The following is a 25,975-nucleotide window of genomic DNA, read 5'->3' on the forward strand; positions in this document are numbered from 1 at the left end:
GAGGAAGGCATTGCTAGTCCATGGTGGAGGATGGTCTTCTCTAACCCTGAGGGTCAACTCCTGGATAGCCTCACCCTCACCATCATCATTCCTCTTCCCTTAGGATCCTCATATACATTTTATTTTCTACTCGGCGCAATAACACACGCCACTTTCCTGCCATCACTTTGTTTGTAGAGGCGTTAGAAAAACGAATAGTCCACAAAAAATACCCCGCCCGCAGAGTTGGAGCACTGGGTTTGGGCTTGAGCCTCTTCCTGCTGTAGGCAGCACAGCTTCCAGGGTAGGCGTGGGCTGTTGAGGAAAGAGGACATGAGCGGCCCTGGTCGGAATCAGGCTTCCTGCGCAACATTATAAAGACTCCCCACCCTCTGGCTACCCTGGACAGTCTTGCTCAGACAACTTTGGAGGGAGTAGGTTATTGCCCAGCCTAGCCTGAAGACAGTTAGTTACAGATTGAGGAACCTGAGAGTTGAACTGAGGATTGTGAGGACAGCATCGTGCGCATTGGTTCTCGTCCCTGCTGGTCGGGGTGAGTGGTAACCTAGACGTTTTGTAAACGTTTTATATATATATATATATATATATATATATAGAATTGTTCATAATCTTTACGTGTTGCCTGGATTGGTGTGATTGGATGTTCATGTATCATCTTGTACCTTTTGTGTCTAAGTGTACATTTTTTTCAACATGGTGCCACCTGGAGGGTGAATTATGTGTGAATAAGAATCTCTTAGTGGCTATATTACATTTCTTACAACATGAAAGATCTGTAATTATATAAAATGGGGATGTGTCAGTACATCAGGTACATTAATTACACAGGGTTTCGTAAAGTTGCACTATGTTTCAGTGTCGTCTTGTTTTGCTTTGTGCAGGTACGAGTAGGGAGCTGGTCTCACCTAACAGAGGCGTCCAGGAGACTGCCCTCCATGTTTTCTCTAGCTGGTGTCTTCTGCAACAGGGTAGGTCAATGTGAGGCAGCTGCACTTTGACTGGGACAGTATATGGTACATTTCAGAGACTTCCATAATATACATAGTGCCAGTGTAATTCTACTATAATGAAATGATATTCTGTGAAAACAAGTCTGTCTTTCCCTTTCTCTCCCAAACAAAAGATGAGCAAGATCCAGGTGGTGGAGGGATATAGGGTTGGAGGGAGGCATGAGGTGGTGGGGTCTGAAGCGGCTGCTGCGCAGGGATACGTAAAGGAGTTTACGCGCCACTCCAACGACGTCCTGCTGAATCTGAACGAGCTGAGGCACCAGAACATTCTGACCGATGCCACCCTGGTGGTGGGCACTGCCCGACTGCAGGCACACTGTGCTGTGCTCATTGCATGCAGGTTAGTTCAGAGAATAATATTCATTGCCATTTTCCTGGTGTTTTTGTTATTGTTGTTTTTGTTTTTGTTCTACTTTGCGAGGGGGGGAGGGTGTGCTGTGGGATTGTTTTACTCTTAAAATACTCACTCACTCCTTTCTCTCTGTCTCTCTTAGTGGGTTCTTCTACTCCCTGTACTCCCGTCGTGTGTCCTCTCCTGGATGGAGTGGTGCTGGAGGCCAGGCCCTGACCCTGTCTCTCCCTGACTCCCTGGATCCCTCCAGCGTCTCCCTGCTCCTGGACTTCATGTACACCTCCCAGCTGCCCCTCACGCCACGCACAGTCCCCGGAGTGCTCTCCGTCGCCACCTACCTGCAGATGGACCACGTGGCTGACACCTGCAGAGCTTTCATGTTACACAGGTGAACCCCTTTCTATAGAAGTCAATGGGTGAGCGTTGGGAGGCTGGAGGGGTGGGAGTGATAATGGTAGTTTACAGGATTAGAGTAAAAAGTGCATTTACTGAAAGAACGGTGACAGAGAGACTTTAAATTAGGGTAAACGTAGATAAGCATTTCAGTTAGTTGCATGCTTTTTAAGCTCTAAATTGTGTTTTCAATTGTGTGAGGCATTAAATGTACAGTACAACTGAATATTGTAAACTTTAAGTAGGCTTCTAAGTCTCTCCTATGGGCGCCCTGGCTGATATGATAAAATATGATTGACAGGCGTTACCTGACAGTTCCTTTTGTTTACAGTGAGAGGATGAGAGGGACGCCCCCTCAAATGAAGCTGGACTCCACGGTGTCTGTAATGTCTGCAGCACTCTCAGGGGGAGCTCCTCTTAATCCCCCTGTCAATGGAAGACCCCGCCCATCTGTCCTCGTTGTCTCCACCCCCTCCCAGTCCGCAGCGGAGGCTGAGGGTCGTATGTGCCATGACTCGGCCAGGTGAGAGAGAAGGAGTGTATGTGTGTGTGTCTGTGTAAAGTGTGGGCCAATGTCCCATTGTCTGAGTTCAGCTCGATCATTACATGAGTTCCTTTGTTTGTCCAGCAGGGTCCCTGGAAACTTCCGGGCCTGTCTGCAGCCAGGGACTTTCCTGACCCGCGAGCCCAGGTCAAAGGAACTAAAGCAGGAGCCTGAATCACCCATCCTGGCCTCCCCAACCTCCACCCCTTCTCCAGACAGCCCGTCTCGCTCCAGCTGTCAGCCCAACTCTCCTGCTGAGTCCAACACCTGTAATCTAGGTGAACCCAAGTGCAACCCTGACCCCAAAGCCTGCAACTGGAAGAAATACAAGTACATTGTCCTCAACCCCCTCTGTGCCGTAAACACGGTGAAGGAGGAGGAGCCTGGGGAGGGCCGGCAGCAGCTTGACCACATCCCCACCTCTGATAGGATGGAAGTGACATTGAAGCCACCTATGGAGGCGTGGCCAAGGGAAGGATCCGGACAAAATGAAAGGTGTGTTGTCAATATTATGCATATGATGAAATAGTGCTATTTTAAAAGCTTTATCTCAACCTCTAAGTCATATTGACAATAAACGTTCTAAGGGACCTTGTCTGTCCAAGGAGATAGTTTAAGTTGGCACTGATGTTGACAACATGACTATATTCTTTCTTCCTGCTATGATGTCCCTGGCTGTAGCCCACCCCTGGTTCCCCACCCAGGGCTGCCAGCCCACCCTGTGGAACCCCCCATGGAGCCCCCCACCCACAAGGAAGGAACAGGTACTGCAACCTTACTACCTCACTCAGCAGCAGCAGAGATAACATGTAGAAAACCTATTTTCTCCAGCTAAGGAGTGACAGATCATAAACATGTATATGTTTATATACAGAGGCCGCCCATATATATATATATGTGTGTGTGTGTTTACAATATACATACAGTCATATGTTAATATATGAGATATGTATTGATGTATAATATTTCTCTGCCCCTCCCTCTCAGTCTTGCCTTGCTGTCTGGCACCCCGCCCATTGGAGCCAGAGGCCGCCCATCACTGCCAACACCCAATTAAGCGTGAGACTTACGGCTTGCCATTCTGTTACTCCGGCAACCTGAGCGTGATAAAAACTGCCTGCACAGGTGAGGCAGATAACCCATCACATCTGATGATGTCATTTAACACACACACACCTCCAATACATGATGTTTAGGTGCTATTTATCATCATAGTATCAAACGGATGGTTTGCAGCAGTTTGGACAGTTAGGTATTATGATAATGGCTCCTTATTACAGTTGATTGTCACCACAGGTAGTTGGTGTGTGTATGTTTCATTTGCTGACCTTCCCTTTCCCTTCTTTTCCAGCCCCCAGTGCAGGAGACAAGCCGTACCGCTGCAACGTATGTGGTGCCCAGTTCAACCGGCCCGCAAACCTGAAGACGCACTCCCGCATCCACTCCGGAGAGAAGCCCTACCACTGTGATACCTGCGGGGCCCGATTCGTTCAGGTGAGGACCCACCACTGACGAGGGACAGGGGTTGGACAGAGGGTGTGTGTGTGGCGGGAAAGGAGTGTGTGAGGAGGACCAAAGTGTAAGATCAAACTAAAGTCGTCGGTTGATGTTATAGCTATGTAATGTTATATGTTATTTAGCAACGTTCATTTGGTTGACTTGTGTGTCTGTGGTCTTACAGGTGGCCCACCTGCGAGCCCATGTTCTGATTCACACAGGGGAGAAGCCTTATCCCTGTCACACCTGCGGCACTCGCTTCCGTCACCTGCAGACCCTGAAGAGTCACCTGCGCATTCACACTGGAGAGAAGCCTTACACTGTGAGTATACTACCCACACATGACAAACACACACATACGTGTGCGGACACAGACACGCACATAATGCACGCCCGCATGCAGGTACTCAAGCATGCACGCGTGCACACACACACACACACACACACACACACACACACACACACACACACACACACACACACACACCTCTTGTGTTTTACCTCTTGCTACAGTATACACGCTGTTATTCAATGATGAAATAGATTCCTCTCTCTCTCTCTCTCTCTCTCATATATGTTAACATTGCCAAAGCAAGTGAAGTATATAATAAACAAAAAAATGAACAGTAAACATTACACTCACAGAAGATCCAATTATATGTCTATATACAGTGTTGTAACAATGTGCAAATAGTTGAAGTACAAAAGGGAAAATAAATAAACATAAATATGGGGTGTATTTACAATGGTGATTGTTCTTCATTGGTTGCCCTTTTCTTGTGGCAACAAGTCACATATCTTGCTGCTGTGGTGGCACACTGTGGTATTTCACCCAGTAGAAACGGGAGTTTATCAAAATTGGCTTTGTTTTCAAATTCTTTGTGGATCTGTGTAATCTGAGGGAAATATGTGTCTCTAATATGGTCATACATTTGGTAGGAGGTTAGGAAGTGCTGCTCAGTTTCCACCTAATTTTGTGGGCAGTGTGCACATAGCCTGTCTTCTCTTGAGAGCCAGGTCTGCCTACGGTGGCCTTTCTCAATAACAAGGCTATGCTCACTGAGTCTGTACATAGTTAAAGCTTTCCTTAAATTTGGGTCAGTAACAGTGGTCAGGTATTCTGCCACTATGTACTCTCTGTTTAGGGCCAAATAGCATTGTAGTTTGCTCTGTTTTTTTGTTAATTCTTTCCAATGTGTCAAGTAATTATCTTTTAGTTTTCTCATTATTTGGTTGGGTCCAATTGTGTTGCTGTCCTGTAGCTCTGTGGGGTCTGTTTGTGTTTGTGAACAGAGCCCCAAGTCCAGCTTAGGGAAATCTTCTCTTCTCATCTCTCTGTAGGTGATGGCTTTGTTATGGAAGGTTTGGGAATCGCTTCCTTTAACGTCTCTTTTCTGGATTTTGATAATTAGTGGGCATCGGCCTAATTCTGCTCTGCATGCATTATTTGGTGTTTTACGTCTCTAATATGGTCATACATTTGGCAGGTTAGGAAGTGCAGCTAATTTTCCACCTAATTCTGCTCCTCATGTATTATTTAGTGTTTTACATTGTACACAGAGGATATTTTTGCATAATTCTGCATGTAGAGTCTCAATTTGGTGTTTGTCCCACTTTGTGGATTCCTGGTTTGTGAGTGGACCCCAGACCTCACAACCGTAAAGGACAATGGGTTCTATAACTGATTCAAGTATTTTTAGCCAGATCCTAATTGGTATGTCAAATTTGATGTTCCTTTTGATGGCGTAGAAGGCCATTCTTGCCTTGTCTCTCAGATCGTTCACAGCTTTGTGGAAGTTACCTGTGGCACTGATGTTTAGGCCAAGGTATGTATAATTTTTGTGTGCTCTAGGGCAACGGTGTCTAGATGGAATTTGTATTTGTGTTCCTGGCAACTGGACCTTTTTTGGAACACCATTATTTTTGTCTTGTACTGTCAGGGCTCTGGTCTGACAGAATCTGTGCAGAAGATCTAGGTGCTGCTGTAGGCCCTCCTTGGTTGGGGACTGAAGCGCCAGATCATCAGCAAAAACAGTAGACATTTGTCTTCAGATTCTAGTAGGGTGAGGCCGGGTGCTGCAGACAGTTCTAGTGCCCTCGCCAATTCGTTGATATATATGTTGAAGAGGGTGGGGCTTAAGCTGCATCCCTGTCTCACCCCACGGCCCTGTGGAAATAATTTTGTGTTTTGTTTGCCAATTTTAACCGCACACTTGTTGTTTGTGAACATGGATTTTATAATGTCGTATATTTTTCCCCCAACACCGCTTTCCATCAATTTGTATAGCAGACCCTCATGCCAGATTGAAATCAACAAAGCATGAGAAGACTTTGGCTTTGTTTTGGTTTCGTTGTTTGTCAATTAGGTTGTGCAGGATGAATACGTAGTCTGTCGTACGGTAATTTGGTAAAAAGCCAATTTGCTCAGTATTTTTCTCCACTTTTGTGGATTGGGGTGATCAGTCCTTGGTTCCAAATATTGGGGAAGATGCTAGAGCCAAGGAAGATGTTAAAGAGTTTAAGTATAGCCAATTGGAATTTATGCTCTGTATATTTTAACATTTCATTGAGGATACTATCAACACCACAGGCCTTTTTGGGTTGGGTTTGTATTTTGCCCTGTAGTTCATTCAATGTAATTGGAGAATCCAGTGGGTTCTGGTAGTCTTTAATAGTTGATTTTAAGATTTGTATTTGATCATGTAAATGTTTTTGCTGTTTGTTCTTTGATATAGGGACAAAAAGATTGGAGAAGTGGTTTACCCAAACATCTCCTTTTGGACAGATAACTCATGTTGTTGTTTGTTTAGTGTTTTCCAATTTTCCCAGAAGTGGTTAGTCTATTGATTCTTCAATTACATTGAGCTGATTTCCAACGTGATGTTCCTTCTTTTTCTGTAGTGTATTAATGTATTGTTTTAGTGATTCACCATAGTGAAGGCGTAGGCTCAGGTTTTCTGGGTCTCTGTTTTTGGTTGGGTAGGTTTCTAAATTTCTTTCTTAGGTTTTTTCATTCTTCATCAAACCATTTGCCATTGAAATTTTTTGATTTGATAGGGAAGCTGAGAGGTCAAATATACTGTTTAGGTTTCCTACTGCCAAGTTTACACCTTCACTATTACAGTGGAACGTTTTGTCCAGGAAATTGTCTAAGAGGGATTGAATTTGTTGTTGCCTAATAGTTTTTTGGTAGGTTTCCACACTACACTACTTTCCTTCCAGTTATAGCATTTCTTAATATTATTCAGTTCCTTTGGCTTTGATGCCTCATGATTGAGTATTGCTCTGTTCAAGTAGACTGTGATTTTGCTGTGATCTGATCAGGGTGTCAGTGGGCTGACTGTGAACGCTCTGAGAGACTCTGGGTTGAGGTCAGTGATAAAGTAGTCTTCAGTACTACTGCCAAGAGATAAGCTATAAGTGTACCTACCATAGGAGTCCCCTCGAAGCCTATCTTTGACTATGTACATACCCAGCGTGCGACAGAGCTGCAGGAGTTGTGACCCATTTTTGTTGGTTATGTTGTCGTTGTTGTGTCTAGGGGGGCATATGGGGGAGAGAACGCCGTCACCTCCATGTAGGTGTTTGTCCCCCTGTGTTCTGAGGGTGTCAGGTTATTGTCCAGTGCTGGCATTTAGGTCGCCTCAGACTAGTCCATGTCCCTGGGCCTGGAAATGATTGATTTCTCCCTCCAGGATGGAGAAGCTGCCTTCATTAAAGTATGGGGATTCTAGTGGGGGGATTTAGGTAGCACACAGGAGGACATTTTTATCTGTTGAGATAATTTCCTTTTGAATTTCTAGCCAAATGTAAAATGTTCCTGTTTTGATTAATTTAATAGAGTGAGGGAGGTCTGCTCTCTACCAAATTAGCATACCAAATTAGCATAGAGTCCCTTCCCTGTTTCACATCTGGTAGTTTGGTGGCTCTCTGTAACCTAGAGGGCAACCAGTGGGTCCATCTCCTCTATACCATGTTTCTCATAGCATGACAATGTCTGTATTTCTTTGATGAAGTCCAGGTTCCTGATCTTTAGGACAAAGGCAGATGACCTCAGGCCTTGGATATTCCAGGATGAGATAGTGAAGGCTTTGTGTTCCATAAAGTGTCCACTGTTGTTAGTCATGTGGTTTGGCCTCAGAACAGTAAGTGTGAGCAGAGCCTGCTGAGCATCTGGTACATGCCATTGGCTTGGGCTGGTCTAAGAGTGGGGGTTGGGCCTGTTTGCCTGTTCACGGCCTGGGCGTATGTGTGACTTTCATGTTGTGTGGGGGGCAAAGGGGTGATCTGAGGGGGCCTAAATGGGGTGCGGGCATGGTTGACTTGGGTGGAAGTTGATTGGTTGTGGGGGTGTGGCTGGTGTTGCTGTGGTCTGGATGTAGGTCCTCTCGGCGTGGGTCCTCTATGTGTAGGTCCGGGGGGGGTCCGCAGGTCTGGGAGAGTGTCTCGCTGGTCTGGGTGGGGTGTCTATTGATCTGTTGCTCCTGTGTGAGGTGTTGGGGCTGCGGTTGAGGGCGATGTCCTTTAGGGTCACTACTGCCTTGTATAGGTGGACCTGGTCGTAAAGGCTGTTCAAGTCCAGAGTGGAGTGGCAGGCCAGGTAAACATTTGGTTTTGAGGCACAGTCACAGGAAATACTTGCGTTTACCCGCTGTATCGTAGCAGGGTGGAAGTCTTTTCGTGGTAGCAGGGTGGAGATAACCACTTGTGCGTTGTGGAAAGTATAAGAAGTTTTTTCAATCACTACCTTGAGTGGTGTGGCCACACTTTCCTGCTGTGCTCTCAGGTCATTTGTGCCTGTGTGTATTATTATATAGCTGGGTGACCCTAGTTCGTCCTCAGACAGAAGGTCTAGGGTGTCCTGGGTGTTTGGACACCAGAGTTTAGACACTGTGTGTTTTGGGAAAAGTTTATTTTCTTGTATATATTTCCCATTCGAGTCCATAAGGGGTACAATCTGTGGCGTGTGTATGTCCTCAGTGGGTGTGTGTGTGTGTGTGTGTGTGTGTGTGTGTGGGGGGGGGGGGGGGTTATCAGGAGGGCTATCAGGGTGGCTGACGGGGGGTGCTCAGAGGGGGTGTGATCCCCTGGGCTTGGGGTTCTTCATTTGTCTGTCTTGCTGTGATGTCAAGGCCATGCTCAGTGTCTGGGGTGGACTGTTCTGCTGTGGTGTCAAGAATTTGGTCAGGGGCTGAGGTGGGCTGTTCTGCTAGTTTCTCTGCAGGGGTGGCCAGCTCTCTAATGGGTTGTTCTCTGTCACACGCCATCCCCCTCACCTCCAGCACTCTGATCCTTTTCTCTAGTGCTCTAGTGCACTCTGATCCTCTCCTGTTGATGTTGTCTCACCACAGTCCAGAGTACAGATATGTCTCTGTCCAACTCCAGCTCTCCGGGTCTGGTTGAGGGGGTGTTGTTGAGCTTGACTATTTTTTGTGCTGACTGGAGTGTGTTCACCTGCTGTTCCAGCTCCACCTGTCTTACCTCCAGCTGGGTGAATGTATCCTTCATTTCAACAAGGGAGTAGTACTCTGTGCTGGGAGATTGACTTTCCGTATGGGGTTGCTCGTCTGTGGTGTTGTATAATGAAGAGGTTTGGTCTGACACGCTCGGGGTATCTTTCTCAAGAGAGAGCTTAACCTGCTGAGCTATCTCTTTGATTATGTGAAAGTCCAGCTGAAACTGTTTGGGGTTTCCTTGTACCATTACTGTTCCAGACTTGTACATGTTAACATCCTGAGTTTCCATCCATCGCTAACACACTTTGACACCTCTCACTTCACATCTCAGTGCTAATTGAAGTTGCAGTCAGATACGTTCTGTCCTAGCAAGCTTGGTAGCCTTAACTTAGCATTCAGTCCTTATAAAGTAAAATATATCATTGTAATGTATTTTTCTGCTTGGCTTTAAAAGAAGCTTCAGACTAAACATTACTCACTCAGTTCCAGGTTAGATGGTGTTTTCAGGTTTCTGTTGTTTGTTTGTTTGTTTGCCAGAACAGTTGCTGTATAGCTTGGAAATATGAATCTTTGGTAGTAGGAATCCTTCCAGGTAATTTTGTCCAATAATCAGGTTGTTGGTTTGGAGTTTTGATTTATCTCTGTCTCTCTATCTCTCCCAGTGTGAGAAGTGTGACCTGCACTTCCGCCACAAGAGCCAGCTGCGTCTCCACCTGAGGCAGAAGCATGGCGCCATCACCAACACCAAGATCCGCTACAAGGTCCTGACCGACCCCTACCAACCCATCCTGCAGGCCTGTTGAAGGTCCTCCCTTTGACCCCTGACCTTTAACCCCTAACCATAACCCCACAGATACCAAGAATAACCCCAACATTTATGTCAATCAAATCATGATTGTTTATCTGTTTCCACCCTAGTTTCTCCTGTGTTGTTATGGTCCATGTCTGTGTCCCAAATGGCACCCTGGGCCTGGTTGCATAAAACACCTTAAGTTAATTTTCCCCTTATCTGTTCCCTTAAAGTTTCCTTAACTTTAAATCAGTTGAACAAAACATTCTAAAGGTGAATTTCTCCCTTAAATTAAGTGAAAAATGTAATGGTGCCCATGAGGTCCCTTAACTGGTTCATTCAGTTTGGATATCAATGTAAACAGAATTTGTGGAGGTGAATGGTACTTTCATCTGCTCTGGTTACAAAAAGAAAACATCAACCAGCTAGCTACTTAGCTAAACAACGGAAGGTGCACAATCCATGGCTACAAAGCTAGCTGGCTAGTTAGCTATAGCTACTCTGTAAACTAGCTTGACATACTAGGAAGTAATATAAACAAGTTGAGAAAAAAGTAAAAAGAAACTAGGTTTATTATCTTCTGAAGCAATTAAGTTCCATTTTGATATCTCACAAAATGAAAGTGACCTCTTTGACGAGAGGTTAAGTCAGTGAATCAGGCCATGCCCATGGTAACCAGATACTCCGTCTGCCATACATGCCTTCAAACTACCGTAAAAAGGAAATATTTGAGGTGCTCTATGCAATGCCCTTAAACAATTCCCTTAGGCAAGGGACAATTATTTCTTAATGTAAAGCCTTAAGGGAAACACTTAAAATGTTTTATGCAACCGAACCCTGTACACTATATAGTGCACTACTTTTGACAAAGGCTCATGGAGCCTACAGGAATAGGATGCCATTCAAAACTGCCTGGCCCCATCAAACCTTCCTGATTGAGAGCTCAGCCTCGCCCCTCAAAAACATGAGCTCAAGTATGTTTCACTCAGTGGCTAGAGGGGCCATTATAAACACATATACATGACTAGTTGTAAGCCAATCAAACCATGATGTTGTAAAGGATTTGCAGAAAGGCGGCCGGCAACAGAGATCGGAGCTGATATGTAGATAGGATGACAATGCCTCTCCTCTGAGGTATTGAGCTGGAGGCTGTCTCAGGCCGCTTTAAGCGTTAGGTGGATAACATGTCAAGAGAGCTGTCGAAAGTTACTGGGCGGAGTATGATATGTTTTTGTATCCCAGGAGGTGTTTTGAAAAGTTGAGAGTTTTGAGGTTATGAGTAGAGAGTGAGTGAGACAAAGACAGAGCTGGAAGGGAAGGGAGAGAAGGAGGATGAAGGACTAAGGAATGTGGCTAGAAGAGAAATACATTTGACATGGTTAGTTGGAATCGTGAGATGAGGAATTGACTTTATTAGAGTGACGGAGAGAATGTCATAGTAAGTTGTAGAGTTGAATAGAGCAAGTGAAAGAATGTTCTGTGCCAATGCTTTGTTTATTTTCAAGTGCCACAGCTATTTTTAGAGACCGGGACACATTGGGGACCCGTTGAGTATTTGAAATGGCAATGCCACAAAGATGTCATTGCATAACAATATAGAGATGGGTAATAATGCCCTAAGAACAAAGGTAATAATGCCCCAAGCACTAACGTGTGAATAGACTACCCCGATTGTGTCAGCTTTAAATATCTTTTTAACTAATGTTTATTTTTTACACACTAAAACCAAAGGCCTGGGGCCTTTGTCTAATGTATATGACAGGTGTCATATAAGATAAGATGTTTTGCCCATTACATCCGTTCTGTATTTTTCTAAAGCTTTTTATTTAAAATGGCAGATTATAACTTGTCATCGGTGCAGAGTCCGAGCAGGCAAAGGACTTCCGTCTCTTGTGTATGAAGGAATATCTTCTCTCAGAGCATAAAAGCTAGATAATGCGACTGTAAAAATGGATGAGAGATGATATTGATATTTGAAATTGTACGGTGTTCTTTTGCTGGACAAAGACAAGGACTGTTTTATACTAATTAAATTAAATTGATTGCCCTTAACTACAAATGAGTTGTAAATGTTTTCTGTTGTATGTGTTAAAGTCCTAAATAATATACCCCCTGCAGATGGCTTGTGTAAGACTAAGTACCTGTACCACAGTTAGGAAAATAATATTTAACTGAAAAGAATCAGATATCATTCAATAGAATTCTGAAATCAGTATTCTACCTATCATACTGATATTAACACACACACACACACACACACACACACACACACACACACCTCCTCCCTAGACTTCCTTCCTCTCATTAACTCACCCTTCAGACCTGCAAGACTCAGAGGAGCCAACAGCTCCTCAAACCGTTCTCTGAATCTGGGTGTTGGTGAAGGAAGGAACAATGGAGTCCCGGGCACCTGTTTCCGGCACGGCTCTAATGCGGAGCGCACACTGCCATCCACAGTGTGTGTCAGCATACTACTTCCTGTGGCAAAGGGGCAGCGGCCCCTGCTAAACTCTCCCACCCTCTGTCATCCCCACTTCCTGCTCTGTGATGGGCTTGTGGCAGGCAGAAGGACCTGATCAGCTCATCGTCTGTGGCACTCGAACTATCCATTATAGCAGTGGTCACCAACCAGTCGATCGAATGGTCGATCTTCAAGGCATTCCTATTTGATCACCAAACATTTCTGTAGAAAAGCCAACGATAAAGGCTTGAGGTTCTTTTTTTTATTTATTTGTATTGCGCTGTTGGCGGTAGAAGCCCTGTGCAGGGGGTAAGCAAAGTGTTCCCATTTTGAACCATTTGATTTGTCTGAAAGACAAACTCTGCCTACCCAGAAGACCCGGAGACCTGTGGCTAAATCCAGTGCGCCTACTGTGCTGGCAATTGGATAGCTCAAATCACCGTCCCTACAGAGCTTCCACGACGCCGGCCACAGCAAAGTTTGATACTAGCCTGCTTAAGATTGAATAACTTTTAAAACCATGACCACAGAGAGACTGTCAAATAATACAGCAAAGAGCTGCTGTTTTATAAGTGAGTTCATGTTTCCGACTTGAAGATCACTGACGTCATGATTTGACTTCATTCCCCCCCCCCAGAGTTCCCAGTTGTCTTGAAAGCACCATGACTGTCAGATGCAGGTACCATCAGTCCAGTAAAATAAAAAAGCAAATTATTTGCAAATTATTTCAATTTATGTTCAGCTGTGCCTCGCAAGTGCTACACCAACTGATCTATTTAGTTATCAAAGCTTGAGTTTTGAAATATAATATGGTCTGAGAAGATCAATATTGGCAGGCCAGGCATATAGCCAATACGTTGAGATAATGTATTAGGCCTACTGCACAAACCTCATTCCTACACAACTGTTTGTATTAGGTTAATGTAAAAAAAAAAGTAAGTAAGTCATGTTTTTTTATCTGAGTGATGTTGTCTTGCTTTCTGACTGTGAAAGTGATCTTGACTCAGCAAATGTTGTCCTTGATTCCTCAATTCCTATCAAAGCTCATTGGAGGATGTGGTCTGAGGGAGGGAGGGACCTTGGATCCACTCCTCCAATGCTCTCCTTTGAGGAAGGAGGATGCATTACATTTGCAGACAGCCATTGTCTGCGAGGGAATGGCAGAGAGGACAAGAGGCAGTTACTTAGACAAACGTTGGAAATGAGAGGGGACTTTCCAACCACTCTCCCCAGCCTTTCCACCAACGAGAGCATCACCATTGAATTAGGAATTAGTCATTTCATAGGATCTCTATGATAATCACTGACATGACATGGCCTACTATCTGTAAATCAACAGGCATTTCATCTGCTGGCCCCTATTAGTGCTTGCCACTGGCAGCATCCTCATATCTCAATGCTTGTATCACAAGTTACAGGCTATCAGGGGAGAAACTTTGGTTTTAGAAGTGGGGGGGACATAATTGTTTTGATCTTTTTTTTATCCAGTCGGATAAACACTCTAAACAGCCTACCCGACTGCTCGGAGGCATCTGCATGGTCCCAAAGCACACCGTAGGCCTTGTTTTGTATCACATTCCAATGATAAAACTGGGGGGGGACAAAAATGCAATTTCAGAATGTCCCCCCTGTCCCCAGTGAAAGTTGTACCCCAGCAGGCTATGTATGAATTCATCATTCATTCTATGCTCCATAACCAGGGCTGATTGTCATCTCTGTTCTGTTAATTGCATTGCTCATTGTATTGGCAGAGTTGAGGCCTAATTGGCACAGGTGAAAATGTAAATGATATTTCTGGGAGGCAAATCAACATGTTGGTTGTGATGTTGGGAGAAGTGTGTGTGTGCGTGCTTTTCCCAAAAGCACAGGACATAATGGGCCGAGTTAACCGTGGTTCTGACTAGAGGGAGTACAGCTACAACCGGAAGTGACTTTTTCATAGCAGGTTAGGAGAATTTATGCAGCAGGTCAGTATAATTAACGTGGCAGGTTATGAGACTTAGGTTAAGAAAAGGGCTAGGCTTAGCTAAAATGTTCTCCTAACCTACTACGAAAAGTAACTTCTGGTCATAGCTGTCTACTCCCTCTAAGCAAAACCGTTAACCGCCACAATTGGTTTGCGTTGGTTTGTTTGTTGGTTGATGAAACTTCAAGTCCCAACAAATGTTTATCATTACTATAGGAAACAATTTTCAATCATGAAAACATCTCAATACTTTGTACATTTCAGAATTCTATCACATAATCCATAAACTTCAATAAGCTCATTTACCCATGATTTTAATAATGCACTGTATAATTGTAGACCTAATGTACAGTCCAAACAAAGACACACCCTCGTCCAAGGGTCTTATGCCCTTATGAATCTCCTTCGCCATCTTGGTGGGTGGCCAAATGATTAGTCAAACAAGGTAAGTTTGCAAGGTAAGCCCCTCAGCCCTCGTTTTTAGGCGGCTTTGCGAGTGTACAATTATGTTCACTCCGAGGCCTGAAACTCCCCATAATTCAATTCGCGACGATTGTACATCCGCTAAGAAAAGTCAGAGAAAACTTAAAAACAACATCAAAGGAGAAGTCAACATACAAGTGTAAGTAAAAACGAATGCAAATAAGTTAGACATTTTGCTAATACATAAAATGTAAATATGTTTTTGTTTGATAATCTTTTGGAAATTGTATTACGAAAACATTTTACTTCAGAAGTTACAGCTAGGCAGGCTAACGTTAGTTAGCTAATTAATTTGCTAGCTATCAATGCGTACACTAATAATTATATATTTAATATAATGCACTCATAATTGACTGTAGCGCATATAAAGCAGCCACAATCATCGCGGGATGAACGAGTGACGAATTTCCAGACAAGGGTGGTCCATTGAAAAAAATCATTCCTTCCTTGCCCTGCAAGTGTGTACTCGTCAGACGTCATCAGAAGTGTCTACTTAATTTGAGGGCTGAGTGAATAAGGTGTGTATTTTAAGTGTTTGGACCGTAAACTCTACATTAACGCAAGGCTCCCTACAACGGCGCGCTTTTCTTCCATTCATAATAGGCAGAACCATACGAGCCTACACAGTCGGCTCATTTATGGCATTGTTGTTCGTAATACACCCTGGCAATTTGAAAACACATATCCTATGATAAACCTGTTGAAGAGATGACTGGAATGTTTTATTTACAATGACATGACGGCCTAGGAACAGTGGGTTAACTGCCTTGTTCCCGGGGGCAGAACGACAGATTTTTACCTTGTCAGCTCGGGGATTCGATCTAGCAAACTTTCGGTTACTAGTCCAACGCTCTAACCACTACCTTCCGCCCCATGAATCAGCGAAATGAATGAATCAACCCATACCGGGGGTGAGTAGCAATAGTTGGGTCAAAGTGATATCAGGGACACAGAAAATCTTAAATTAAATACAATAATCATGAAAAAACGTTATTGATGAGAGAGAATTTAACTAGGACTACAAAATAATGAAGAAATATTTTTAAAAGATGTTATTATTTTATAGTATTACTTATATTTCTAGTGGAAGTTGATGAATAACACACGGCTACATCCAAAATGCATTAAGTTCCTTTTCAATATCCATATTTTTGTGTTTTTAAGGTGAAGGACACCTGCATTTATATGTAAAGCCTTTTGGAATCCACATTTTACACTAAATGAGTGATTTCCTGGGAACAATAAAGGCACCGCAATATAGGAATGATCCAGCTAGCTGGAGGCTATGTAGACGCCCTTTGCAAACATGTCAGCTGCTACTGCATACATTGCATGTCTGTAGTCGGCCTATATGGGAAGCACATAGGTTAAGCGCACATCAGCATACATTAGCGTATACACGATGTGCATGCTGGCTACAGTTCGTGGTTATAGGCTACCAAGGGCATTCGTGGTTATAGGCTACCAAGAGACGAATGTGTTAGGCTATAGCCGAACATGTTGCCGGAAAAGTAACTGAAAACAGGTGGAAAACTAGGCTACAGGTTAAAAAAAAATTAAGACAGTGCAAGTGTCTCGAACTCACTCAAGCTAAGCCTGCTGGCTTCATTGATTTTTATATTATTGAAATGTAAGCCATTTCACCGCCTGTTCTGATCTGCTGCACGCACGAAAAGGTTTCTATTTATGCACGTTTCTTGTTTTCATTTGCATTGCCTATGTCTGTTGTATTTTCATTAGAAATGCTTGAAAGTGAATAAGGATATACAGGATAAGGGTAGCGTATTGCCTATGATACAGAGGTGGAGAAGGCGGCAGTGAGCTTTGAACATATGCTAACCAACTAAAATATTCCTAACGAGTCCCATGTGTAGGCTATATACACCGCCACCAGAGTGCATCATCAGAAAGTGTTTAAATAATTCAAAAATAATTTCAATTGAGATCACACCGTGTTATCCAAGTTTAGACAGGTGGGTTACCTACCACAATCTTACCAATGTTCCAGTATACACATGCTGTTGCCCTAGGTATGGGATTACTGAGACTTGTTTTATCACGGACAATGTTGTACAGTAAAATGTCTGGAATGAATAGTAGGCAATTAAATGTGTCATTTTGCAACGATAGCATTTTACATAATATAGCCTAAGTGTGATATGTGTAGCCTATGGTGTTGCTTAGACTATTCATGCCAATCATCTGAGCTGCTGCTGCGCATGCGCGTTTTGTCTATTCGGCGAAACCCTCTTAATAATTTCATTGGGAGCTGACAAGTGGGAGTTGCGAGCTGTACAAACCGATTTAACAAAACCACAGAGGACAGACTTCAACAATAAATAGTCTGTCACATAGTCCATGAGTTACCTTCACTGCGCAGCATGGATTCTGCCTTCCAGTAAAACTTTCCAGAGAGCCGAAGACAAGCCTACATTTCGTATGTATTATTAATATGTGATTATTTCTGAATCAGATGATGTGGTACTGGTGATGTTAAGCACTTCTCCAATTGTTTAGATCTGATATTCTGTGCAGCTATAGGCGATGCGATACAATCACATTTGTAAAATCCTTTCGGTCTAAATTCCAGCTAAACTTGAAGAGGACCGTTAAAAGCATGCTTCTGACCAAGAGCTACAAACGTCAATAAATAGCCGTATTAAACTGAACATATATAAGGTGATTTTGTCAAACTTGTGTGTCTCTCCATGCTCTTGCTGACCAACAAAAAAATGTTAATATCGGCTACACTGTCCCGCGCATTTGGTTATTTTAAATGTGTTAAAACTATTGAGGTTTATCCAGTGCCCTTATTAGGCTTGCATTGTAATTATTGCTGTTTGCTAATTATTGTAATTGCTAATTGTTACACTGTACACTGAGCATTAACCGTAGTACTAACCTTATCCAACCCTTAGAACAGTGTAAGTACAGTGTAACAATTTAGTTATTACAACACTTTACTAATGTTAAGTGTTACCGAGAGGTTTACTAGTGTAAAATGGACCTAACCACCCCTGTCTTCTGCAGTGTCCAGCTCACTGGAGTCTGGTGACCATCCTGCCCCTCTCACACCTCTCAGGTAGGAAATCCGTACCCAGACACAACTTAACTTCAGCTAACTTTTTATTCCCTGACTCACTCTCACCCCACCAGACCTGGGTCAGTATTAAAGGTAATGAGGTGCATTTGCCAATACTGTTTTCCGTTGAAAATGAGCCAAAATTTCAAACAAAGCTAGCAGTCATTTTATGCAGCACGTAATCTCATTATTTATCAATCCCATGACGTAACAACAAGTTATGCAGTCTTCTTACACCAAACAGTTTTTCCTATGCCACTTTATCAATCAATCAAATGTATTTATAAAGCCCTTTTCACATCAGCAGATGTCACAAAGTGCTTATACAGAAACCTAACCTAAAACCTCAAACAGCAAGCAATGCAGATGTAGAAGCACGGTGGCTAGGAACAACTCCCTAGAAAGGCAGGAACCTAGGAAGAAACCTAGAGAGGAGCCAGTCCTCTTCTGGCTGTGCTGGGTGGAGATTATAAGAGTACATGGCCATTAAGGCTAGATTGTTCAAACGTTCATAGATGACCAGCAGGGTCAAATAATAATCACAGTGGTTGTAGAGGGTGCAACAGGTCAGCACCTCATGAGTAAATGTCAGTTCGCTTTTCATAGCCGAGCATTCAGAGGTTGAGAGGTTGAGAGGTTGAGAGGGGTTGAGAGTATTTGAGAGAGGGACGAAAACAGCACAATTGTTAGACAACGTTTCAGATTTGTGCAATGTTACAAAGATGGAAAAAAGCTGCTCTTTAATATATTTTATGTTCGTCAAAAGAGAGATCAGGGTCCAGAGTAACACCGATGTCCTTCAGTTTTATTTTAGAAGACTGTGCAACCATCGAGATGAATTGTCAGCTCAAACAGCAGATCTCTTTGTTTCTTGGGACCTAGAAATAGCATCTCTGTGAAGTTTTTTTAAAAGTTTGCCATCAGTAGTTTGCCAAATGACTTAGTAGTAAAAGTTTGTTCACTTCACTCTTATTATGATCCAGTCATTCAGTGAGATGACACACACACCCCAGGCTCTGACAGACCAACCTGTAAACCACTAGCTAACAAGTCTCTTACTCATTCATCCATTTTAGTTGCTAAAAGATGAGACCATTAAAAAGGGGAACATTCCAATAAGTCCTCTGGCAAATGAAGTGAAACTTAATGAAGTTGGAGCTGCCTTCGTGTCTTGGCAAATAGCCTTGATACACAACAGGAGGGCATTTAGCTGGTTACTGCATGGATATGTTTATCTGTGTCAGCAAGAAACAGGTTTCCTTTTCGTACATCTGTACACTAAATTACACTGAACAAAAATATTAATGCTTGGGGTCATTGTCCATTTGGAAGACCCATTTGCGACCAAGCTTTAACTTCCTGACTGATATCTTGAGATGTTGCTTCAATATATCCACATCATTTTCCAACCTCATGATGCCATCTAATTTGTGAAGTGCACCTGTCCCTCCTGCAGCAAAGCACCCCCACAACATGATGCTGCCACCCCTGTGCTTCATGGTTGTGATGGTGTTCTTTGGCTTGCAAGCCTCCCCCTTTTTCTTCCAAACAAAACAATGGTCTTTATGGCCAAACAGTTCTATTTTTGTTTTATCAGATCAGAGGACATTTCTCCAAAAAGTATGATCTTTGTCCCCATGTGCAGTTGCAAACCGTAGTCTGGCTTTTTTATGGCGGTTTTGGAGCAGTGGCTTCTTCCTTGCTGAGCGGCCTTTTAGGTTATGTCGATATAGGACTCGTTTTACTGAGGATATGGATACTTTTGTACCTGTTTCCTCCAGCATCTTCACAAGGGCTTTGCTGTTGTTCTGTGATTGATTTGCACTTTTCGCACAAAAGTACGTTCATCTCTAGGAGACAGAACTCGTCTCCTTCCTGAGCGGTATGACGGCTGCGTGGTCCCATGGTGTTTATACTTGCGTACTATTGTACAGATGAACGTACCTTTTTTCTGAGGTCTTGGCTGATTTTTTTTGATTTTCCCATGATGTCGAGCGAAGAGGCACCGAGTTTGAAGGTAGGCCTTGAAATACAGCCACAGGTACACCTCCAATTGACTCAAATTATGTCAATTAGCCTATCAGAAGCTTCTAAAGCCATGGCATCATTTTCTGGAATTTTACAAGCTGTTTAAAGGCACAGTCAACTTAGTGTATGTAAACTTCTGACCACTGGAATTGTCATACAGTGAATTTAATTGCAATAATCTGTCTAAACAATTGTTGGAAAAATTACTTGTGTCATGCACAAAGTAGATGTCCTAACCGACTTGCCAAAACTATAGTTTGTTGTCAAGAAATTTGTGGAGTGGTTGAAAAACTAGTTTTAATGACTCCAATCTAAGTGTATGTAAACTTCCGACTTTACGTGAAACCCGGAATGCATTGTACAGTTAATCGTCTGTTGTACCAAAGATGTTATAACAAAATGAGGTGAGTAAGGGTTCACTCCTTTTTTGAGTACTTCCCTAAATGAATTGTGGGATGTGAACGGTGGTGGATGACCCCCCCCCCCCTTGAACATGCATACTATAAACAGACCGAACTCATCTTGTCGCCTCTTATCTTTGGTTTATGTGAGGGGGGGAAAAGCATGGCAGCGAGCAGAAACTACCCATCATCGGATTAGTTTTGATTTCTAGAGTGTTTTACTCAATTATTTCGATCAATGGTGAGTTCACCCATGATGTGATTAATTATAAATCGTAATTTCTATTAGCTAATTCATGTTGTAGTTTGTCAGCAAGAGTTATACAAATATGACCGCTTGTGTTACGTCAATCTTTCCTCAGTTAGCGCTAGGACAAATGTTGCTTACATTTTTCCGGTTTGGCTGATTGCTATAGATACTTTTGTGAATGTCTGAAAATTGCATCAAAAAATAAACTGCTCACATTCTGGACATAACTTTGTAAGCACTGTGTTTGTGCAAAATGTTTCTGAAAAAAGTGTGGCCAGCTCAAATGGTGATTGTTGCGTCATTCGAAACTGGCCGTTCTAGAATAAGCGTTCTAATAACACCGGTTTGATTATACACTACAGGGACCACTGTAGAATGATCACACCCGTGTGTTGGTATGTGTGAAAAGGTTAAAGTTAGAGAGGGAGATGTAAGACTCAAGCTTCAGAGAGTTTTGCAATTCATTCCAGTCATTGGCAGCAGAGAACTGGAAGGAAAGGCGGCCAAAGGAAGTGTTGGTTTTGGGGATGACCAGTGCGATATACCTGCTGGAGCGCGTGCTACGGGTGTTGCTATGGTGACCAATGAGCTAAGATAAGGTGGGGCTTTACCTAGCAAAGACATATAGATGACCTCGAGCCAGTGGGTTTGGCGATGGATATGTAGTGAGGGCCAGCCAATGAAAGCATACAGGTCGCAGTGGTGGGTAGTATATGGGGCTTTGGTGATAAAACGGATGGCACTGTGATAGACTATATCTAGTTTGCTGAGTAGAGTGTTGGGGGCTATTTTGTAAATGACATTGCCGAAGTCAAGGATCGGTAGGATAGTCATTTTACGAGGGCAAGTTTGGCGGCATGAGTGAAGGATGCTTTGTTGCGAAGTAGGAAGCCGATTCTAGGTTTAATTTTGGATGGGAGATGCTTAATGTGAGTCTGGAAGGAGAGTTTACAGTCTAACCAGACACCTAGGAATTTGTAGTTGTCCACATATTCTAGGTCAGAACTGTCCAGAGTAGTGATGCTAGTCGGGCGGGACCCATGCACTTAGTTTTACTAGCATTTAAAAGCAGTTGGAGGCCACGGAAGGAGTGTTTGTATGGCGTTGAAGCTCGTTTGGAGGTTTGTAAGCATAGTGTCCAAAGACGGGCCAGATGTATACAGAATGATGTCTTCTGCGTAGAGGTGGATCAGGGAATCACCAGCAGCAATAGTGACATCATTGATGTATTCAGAGAAAAGAGTCTGCCTGAGAATTGAACCCTATGGCACCCCCATAGAGACTGCCAGATGTCCGGACAACAGGCCCTCCGATTTGACAAACTGAACTCTATCTGAGAAGTAGTTGGTGAACCAGGCGAGGCAGTCATTTGAGAAGCCATGGCTATTGAGTCTGCCGATAAGAATGCTGTGATTGACAGAATCGAAAGCCTTGGCCAGGTCGAGGAAGATGGCTGGCCAGTACTTTCTTTTATCGATTGAGGTTATGATATTGTTTAGGACCTTGAGCGTGGCTGAGGTGCACCCATGACCAGCTCGGAAACCAGATTGCATAGTGGAGAAGTTACGGTGGGATTCGAAATGGTCAGTGATCTGTTTATTAACTTGGCTTTTGAAGATTTTAGAAGGGCCGTGCAGGATGGATATAGGTCTATAACAGTTTGGGTCTAGAGTGTCTCCCCCTTTGAAGAGGGGGATGACCGCGGCAGCTTTCCAATCTTTGTGGATCTCAGCTGATGCGAAAGAGAGGTTGAATAGGCTAGTAATAAGGGTTGCAACAATTTTGGCTGATAATTGTAGAAAGAAAGGGTCCAGATTGTCTAGCCCAGCTGATTTGTAGGGATCCAGATTTTGCAGTTCTATTCAGAACATCAGCTGTCTGGATTTGGGTGAAAGAGGAGGGGGGGATTTGGGGCGGCAAGTTGCTGCAAGTTGCTGCAGGGGGTGCTGAGATGTTGGCCAGGGTAGGGGTAGCCAGGTGGAAAGCATGGCCAGCCGTAGAAAAATGCTTATTGAAATTCTCAATTATAGTGGATTTATTGGTGGTGACAGAGTTTCCTATCCTCAGTGCAGTGGGCAACTGGGAGGAGGTGCTCTTATTCTCCAAGGACTTTACAGTGTCCCAGAACTTTTTTGAATTTGTGTTGCAGGAAGTAAATTTCTGCTTGAAAAAGCTAGCCTTGGCTTTTCTAACTGCCTGTGTATATTGGTTTCTAACTTCCCTGAAAAGTTGCATATCACGGGGGCTGTTCGATGGTAATGCAGAACGCCACAGGATATTTTTGCGTTGGTTAAGGGCAGTCAGGTCTGGAAAGAACCAAGGGCTATCTATATCTGTTCCATTCAAATTTCTTGAATGGGGCATGGTTATTTAAGATGGTGAGGAAGGCATTTAAAAAAAATAACCAGACATCCTCTACTGAAGGGATGTGGTCAAAATCCTTCCAGGATACCCGGGCCAGGTCGATTGGAAAGGCCTGCTCGCTGAAGTGTTTCAGGGAGCGTTTGACAGTGATGAGTGGAGGTCGTTTGACCGCTGACTCATTACGGATGCAGGCAATGAGGCAGTGATCGCTGAGATCTTGGTTGAAAACAGCAGAGGTGTATTTAGAGGGCAAGTTGGTTAGGATGATATCTATGAGGGTGCCCATGTTTACGGCTTTGGGGTGGTACCTGGTAGGTTCATTGATCATTTGTGTGAGATTGAGGGCATCAAGCTTAGATTGTAGGATGGCTGGGGTGTTAAGCATGTCCCAGTTTAGGTCACCTAGCAGCACGAGCTCTGAAAATAGATGGGGGGGGCAATCAGTTCACATATGGTGTCCAGAGCACAGCTGGGGGCAGAGGGTGGTCTATAGCAGGCGGCAATGGTGAGAGACTTGTTTTTAGAGAGGTAGATTTTTAAAAGTAGAAGTTCAAATTGTTTGGGTAGAGACCTGGATAGTAGGACAGAACTCTGCAGGCTATCTCTGCAATAGATTGCAACACCGCCCCCTTTGGCCGTTCTATCTTGTCTGAAAATTTTGTAGTTAGGGATGGAGATTTCAGAGTTTTTGGTGGTCTTCCTAAGCCAGGATTCAGACACAGCTAGGACATCCGGGTTGGCAGAGTGTGCTAAAGCAGTGAATAAAACAAACTTAGGGAGGAGGCTTCTAATGTTAACATGCATGAAACCAATGCTTTTACGGTTACAGAAGTAATCAAAAGAGAGTGCCTGGGGAATAGGAGTGGAGCTAGGCACGGCAGGGCCTGGATTCACCTCTACATCGCCAGATGGGATAAGGGTACAGCTCAAATCTATGAGAATTGGTCATCTAGGACGTCCGGAACAGAGAGTAAAAGGAGCAGGTTTCTGGGGGCGATAAAATAGCTTCAAGGTATAATGTACAGACACAGGTATGGTAGGATGTGAATACAGTGGAGGTAAACCTAGGCATTGAGTGATGATGAGAGAGATATTGTCTCTAGAAACATAATTGAAACCAGGTGATGTCATCGCATGTGTGGGTGGTGGAACTGAGAGGTTTGATAAGGTATAATGAGCAGGGCTAGAGGATCTACAGTGAAATAAGCCAATAAACACTAACCTAAGCCAGGATTCAGACATGGCTAGGACACCCGGGTTGGCGGAGTGTGCTAAAGCAGTGAATAAAACAAACTTAAGGAGGAGGCTTCTAATGTTAACATGCATGAAACCAATGCTTTTACGGTTACAGAAGTCAACAAATGAGAGCACCTGGGGAATGGACTCTTTGGGTGAGTGCAGGGAAAACAATTGCATGTGACAGTACTGATAAGGGGAGAAACCGTTGAAGGCTCATATCACTTAGTTCCCTGCTTAGCAAGAAGGATGCAATGTTTAGAGATGAGGAGACTCCACCCAAAGTGGGGTATGAATACCACCAAGGGGGAAGCCATGTTTTTTGTCTGAATACAGCTGTGTCGACCCTTTGGGAAGAATTAAACTTGGTTAAGCTTCTCTAGTGCCTGTTAGGTTCTTAGTTATTTACTCTGAAAAATATCAGATGGCGCTGCGAGCAGGGTTCACCACGATTTGTAGTCAAACCAAAGAGTCCAGATCAGTGGAGCAGAGCTGGCAACAATCACGGTAGGCAAGTTCCTATATCTGTTTCCACTCATTTTGACTTGAATTTTTTTTTTTACCTTTATTTAACCTGGCAAGTCGGTTAACCTCTTATGGCTAGGGGGCAGTATTTTCACGGCTGGATAAAAAACGTACCCGATTTAATCTGGTTACTAATCCTACCCAGTAACTAGAATATGCATATACTTATTATATATGGATAGAAAACACCCTAAAGTTTCTAAAACTGTTTGAATGGTGTCTGTGAGTATAACAGAACTCAAATGGCAGGTCAAAACCTGAGAGATTCCTTTACAGGAAGTGGCCTGTCTGACCATTTCTGGAACTTCTTCGCCATCTCTATCTTTTACTAAGGATCTCTGCTCTAACGTGACACTTCCTACGTCGTCCATAGGCGCTCAGAGCCCGGGAAAAACCTGAATGTCGTCATCCCAGCCCCAGGCTGAAACACATTATCGCCTTTCTCAAGTGGCCGATCAAGGGACTGTGGGCTTAGGCGCGTGACCTGACCGCCCCCGTCTTTGTGATTTTTTTTTCCCTCTGTTTGCCGAAAAGGAGATTCCCGGTCGGAATATTATCGCTTTTCTATGAGGAAAACCAGTCAGTATCTGGTGTGACCACCATTTGCTTCATGCAGCACGACATATCTCCTTCGTATAGAGTTGATCAGGCTGTTGACTGTGACCTGTGGAATGTTGTCCCACTCCTCTTCAATGGTGGTGCAAAGTTGCTGGATATTGGCGGGACTTGGAACGCGCTGTCGTACTTGCCGATCCAGAGCATCCCAAACATGCGCAATGGTTGACGTGCTGGGTGAGTATGCAGGCCATGGAAGAACAGGGACATGTTCAGCTTCCAGGAATTGTGTACAGATCCTTGCGACATGGGGCTGTGCATTATCATGCTGAAACATGAGGTGATGGCGGCGGATGAATGGCACGACAATGGGCCTCCAGATCTCATCACGATATCTATGTGCATTCAAATTGCCATCGATGAAATGCAATTGTTTTCGTTGTCCATAGCTTATGCCTGCTCTTACCATAACCCCACCGCCACCATGGGGCACTCTGTTCACAACATTGACATCAGCTAACCGCTGTGAGACCGGTTGGACACACTGCCAAATTCTCTAAAACAATGGTAGAGAAATAAACA

General features: G+C 43.7%; 2 protein-coding genes across 6 annotated transcripts in view; both read left to right on the top strand.

The window, feature by feature from the left end:
- The first annotated feature begins 299 nt into the window (after nucleotides 1-299).
- Nucleotides 300-12,101, top strand: bcl6b (BCL6B transcription repressor). 2 transcript variants are annotated; one of them, XM_014155916.2, is made up of 11 exons: nucleotides 300-532; nucleotides 882-968; nucleotides 1,124-1,350; nucleotides 1,505-1,750; nucleotides 2,087-2,278; nucleotides 2,384-2,794; nucleotides 2,981-3,063; nucleotides 3,287-3,424; nucleotides 3,651-3,793; nucleotides 3,981-4,118; nucleotides 9,915-12,101. In XM_014155916.2, exons 2-11 carry the CDS (start codon nucleotides 936-938, stop codon nucleotides 10,053-10,055), a joined length of 1,752 nt encoding a protein of 583 aa, XP_014011391.1. In that variant the 5' UTR covers nucleotides 300-532; nucleotides 882-935; the 3' UTR covers nucleotides 10,056-12,101. The 2 variants fall into 2 exon arrangements, with proteins under 2 accessions (XP_014011391.1, XP_014011392.1); XM_014155917.2 differs by having other exon boundaries at nucleotides 2,387-2,794.
- Nucleotides 12,102-15,341: 3,240 nt separating this feature from the next.
- slc16a13 (solute carrier family 16 member 13) overlaps nucleotides 15,342-25,975 on the top strand; it is a 48,725-nt gene continuing 38,091 nt past the window's right edge. Inside the window, exons 1-2 of one of the 4 annotated variants that reach the window (XM_045701389.1) lie at nucleotides 15,342-15,470; nucleotides 17,983-18,034. Coding sequence is in view for 1 of the 4 variants with exons in the window: in XM_014155918.2 (XP_014011393.2) it covers nucleotides 15,843-15,863; nucleotides 17,983-18,034 (73 nt within the window). In the remaining 3 variants the exon portion in view is untranslated. Of the gene's footprint in view, nucleotides 15,471-15,584; nucleotides 15,864-16,410; nucleotides 16,629-17,095; nucleotides 17,390-17,982; nucleotides 18,035-25,975 lie in introns of those variants that run through there. The other 3 variants (XM_014155918.2, XM_014155920.2, XM_014155919.2) reach the window with 3 other exon arrangements.

Source organism: Salmo salar, chromosome ssa18, assembly GCF_905237065.1.
Source record: "Salmo salar chromosome ssa18, Ssal_v3.1, whole genome shotgun sequence".
NCBI classification, from domain to species: domain Eukaryota; kingdom Metazoa; phylum Chordata; class Actinopteri; order Salmoniformes; family Salmonidae; genus Salmo; species Salmo salar.

Excerpts from the sequence above, each read along its gene's own strand:
- bcl6b (XM_014155916.2), top strand. The coding sequence starts at position 936 with ATGTTTTCTCTAGCTGGTGTCTTCTGCAACAGG. Across the intron at positions 3,425-3,650 it reads GATAAAAACTGCCTGCACAG|CCCCCAGTGCAGGAGACAAG; the intron begins GTGAGGCAGATA and ends CTTCTTTTCCAG. Across the intron at positions 4,119-9,914 it reads CTGGAGAGAAGCCTTACACT|TGTGAGAAGTGTGACCTGCA; the intron begins GTGAGTATACTA and ends TATCTCTCCCAG.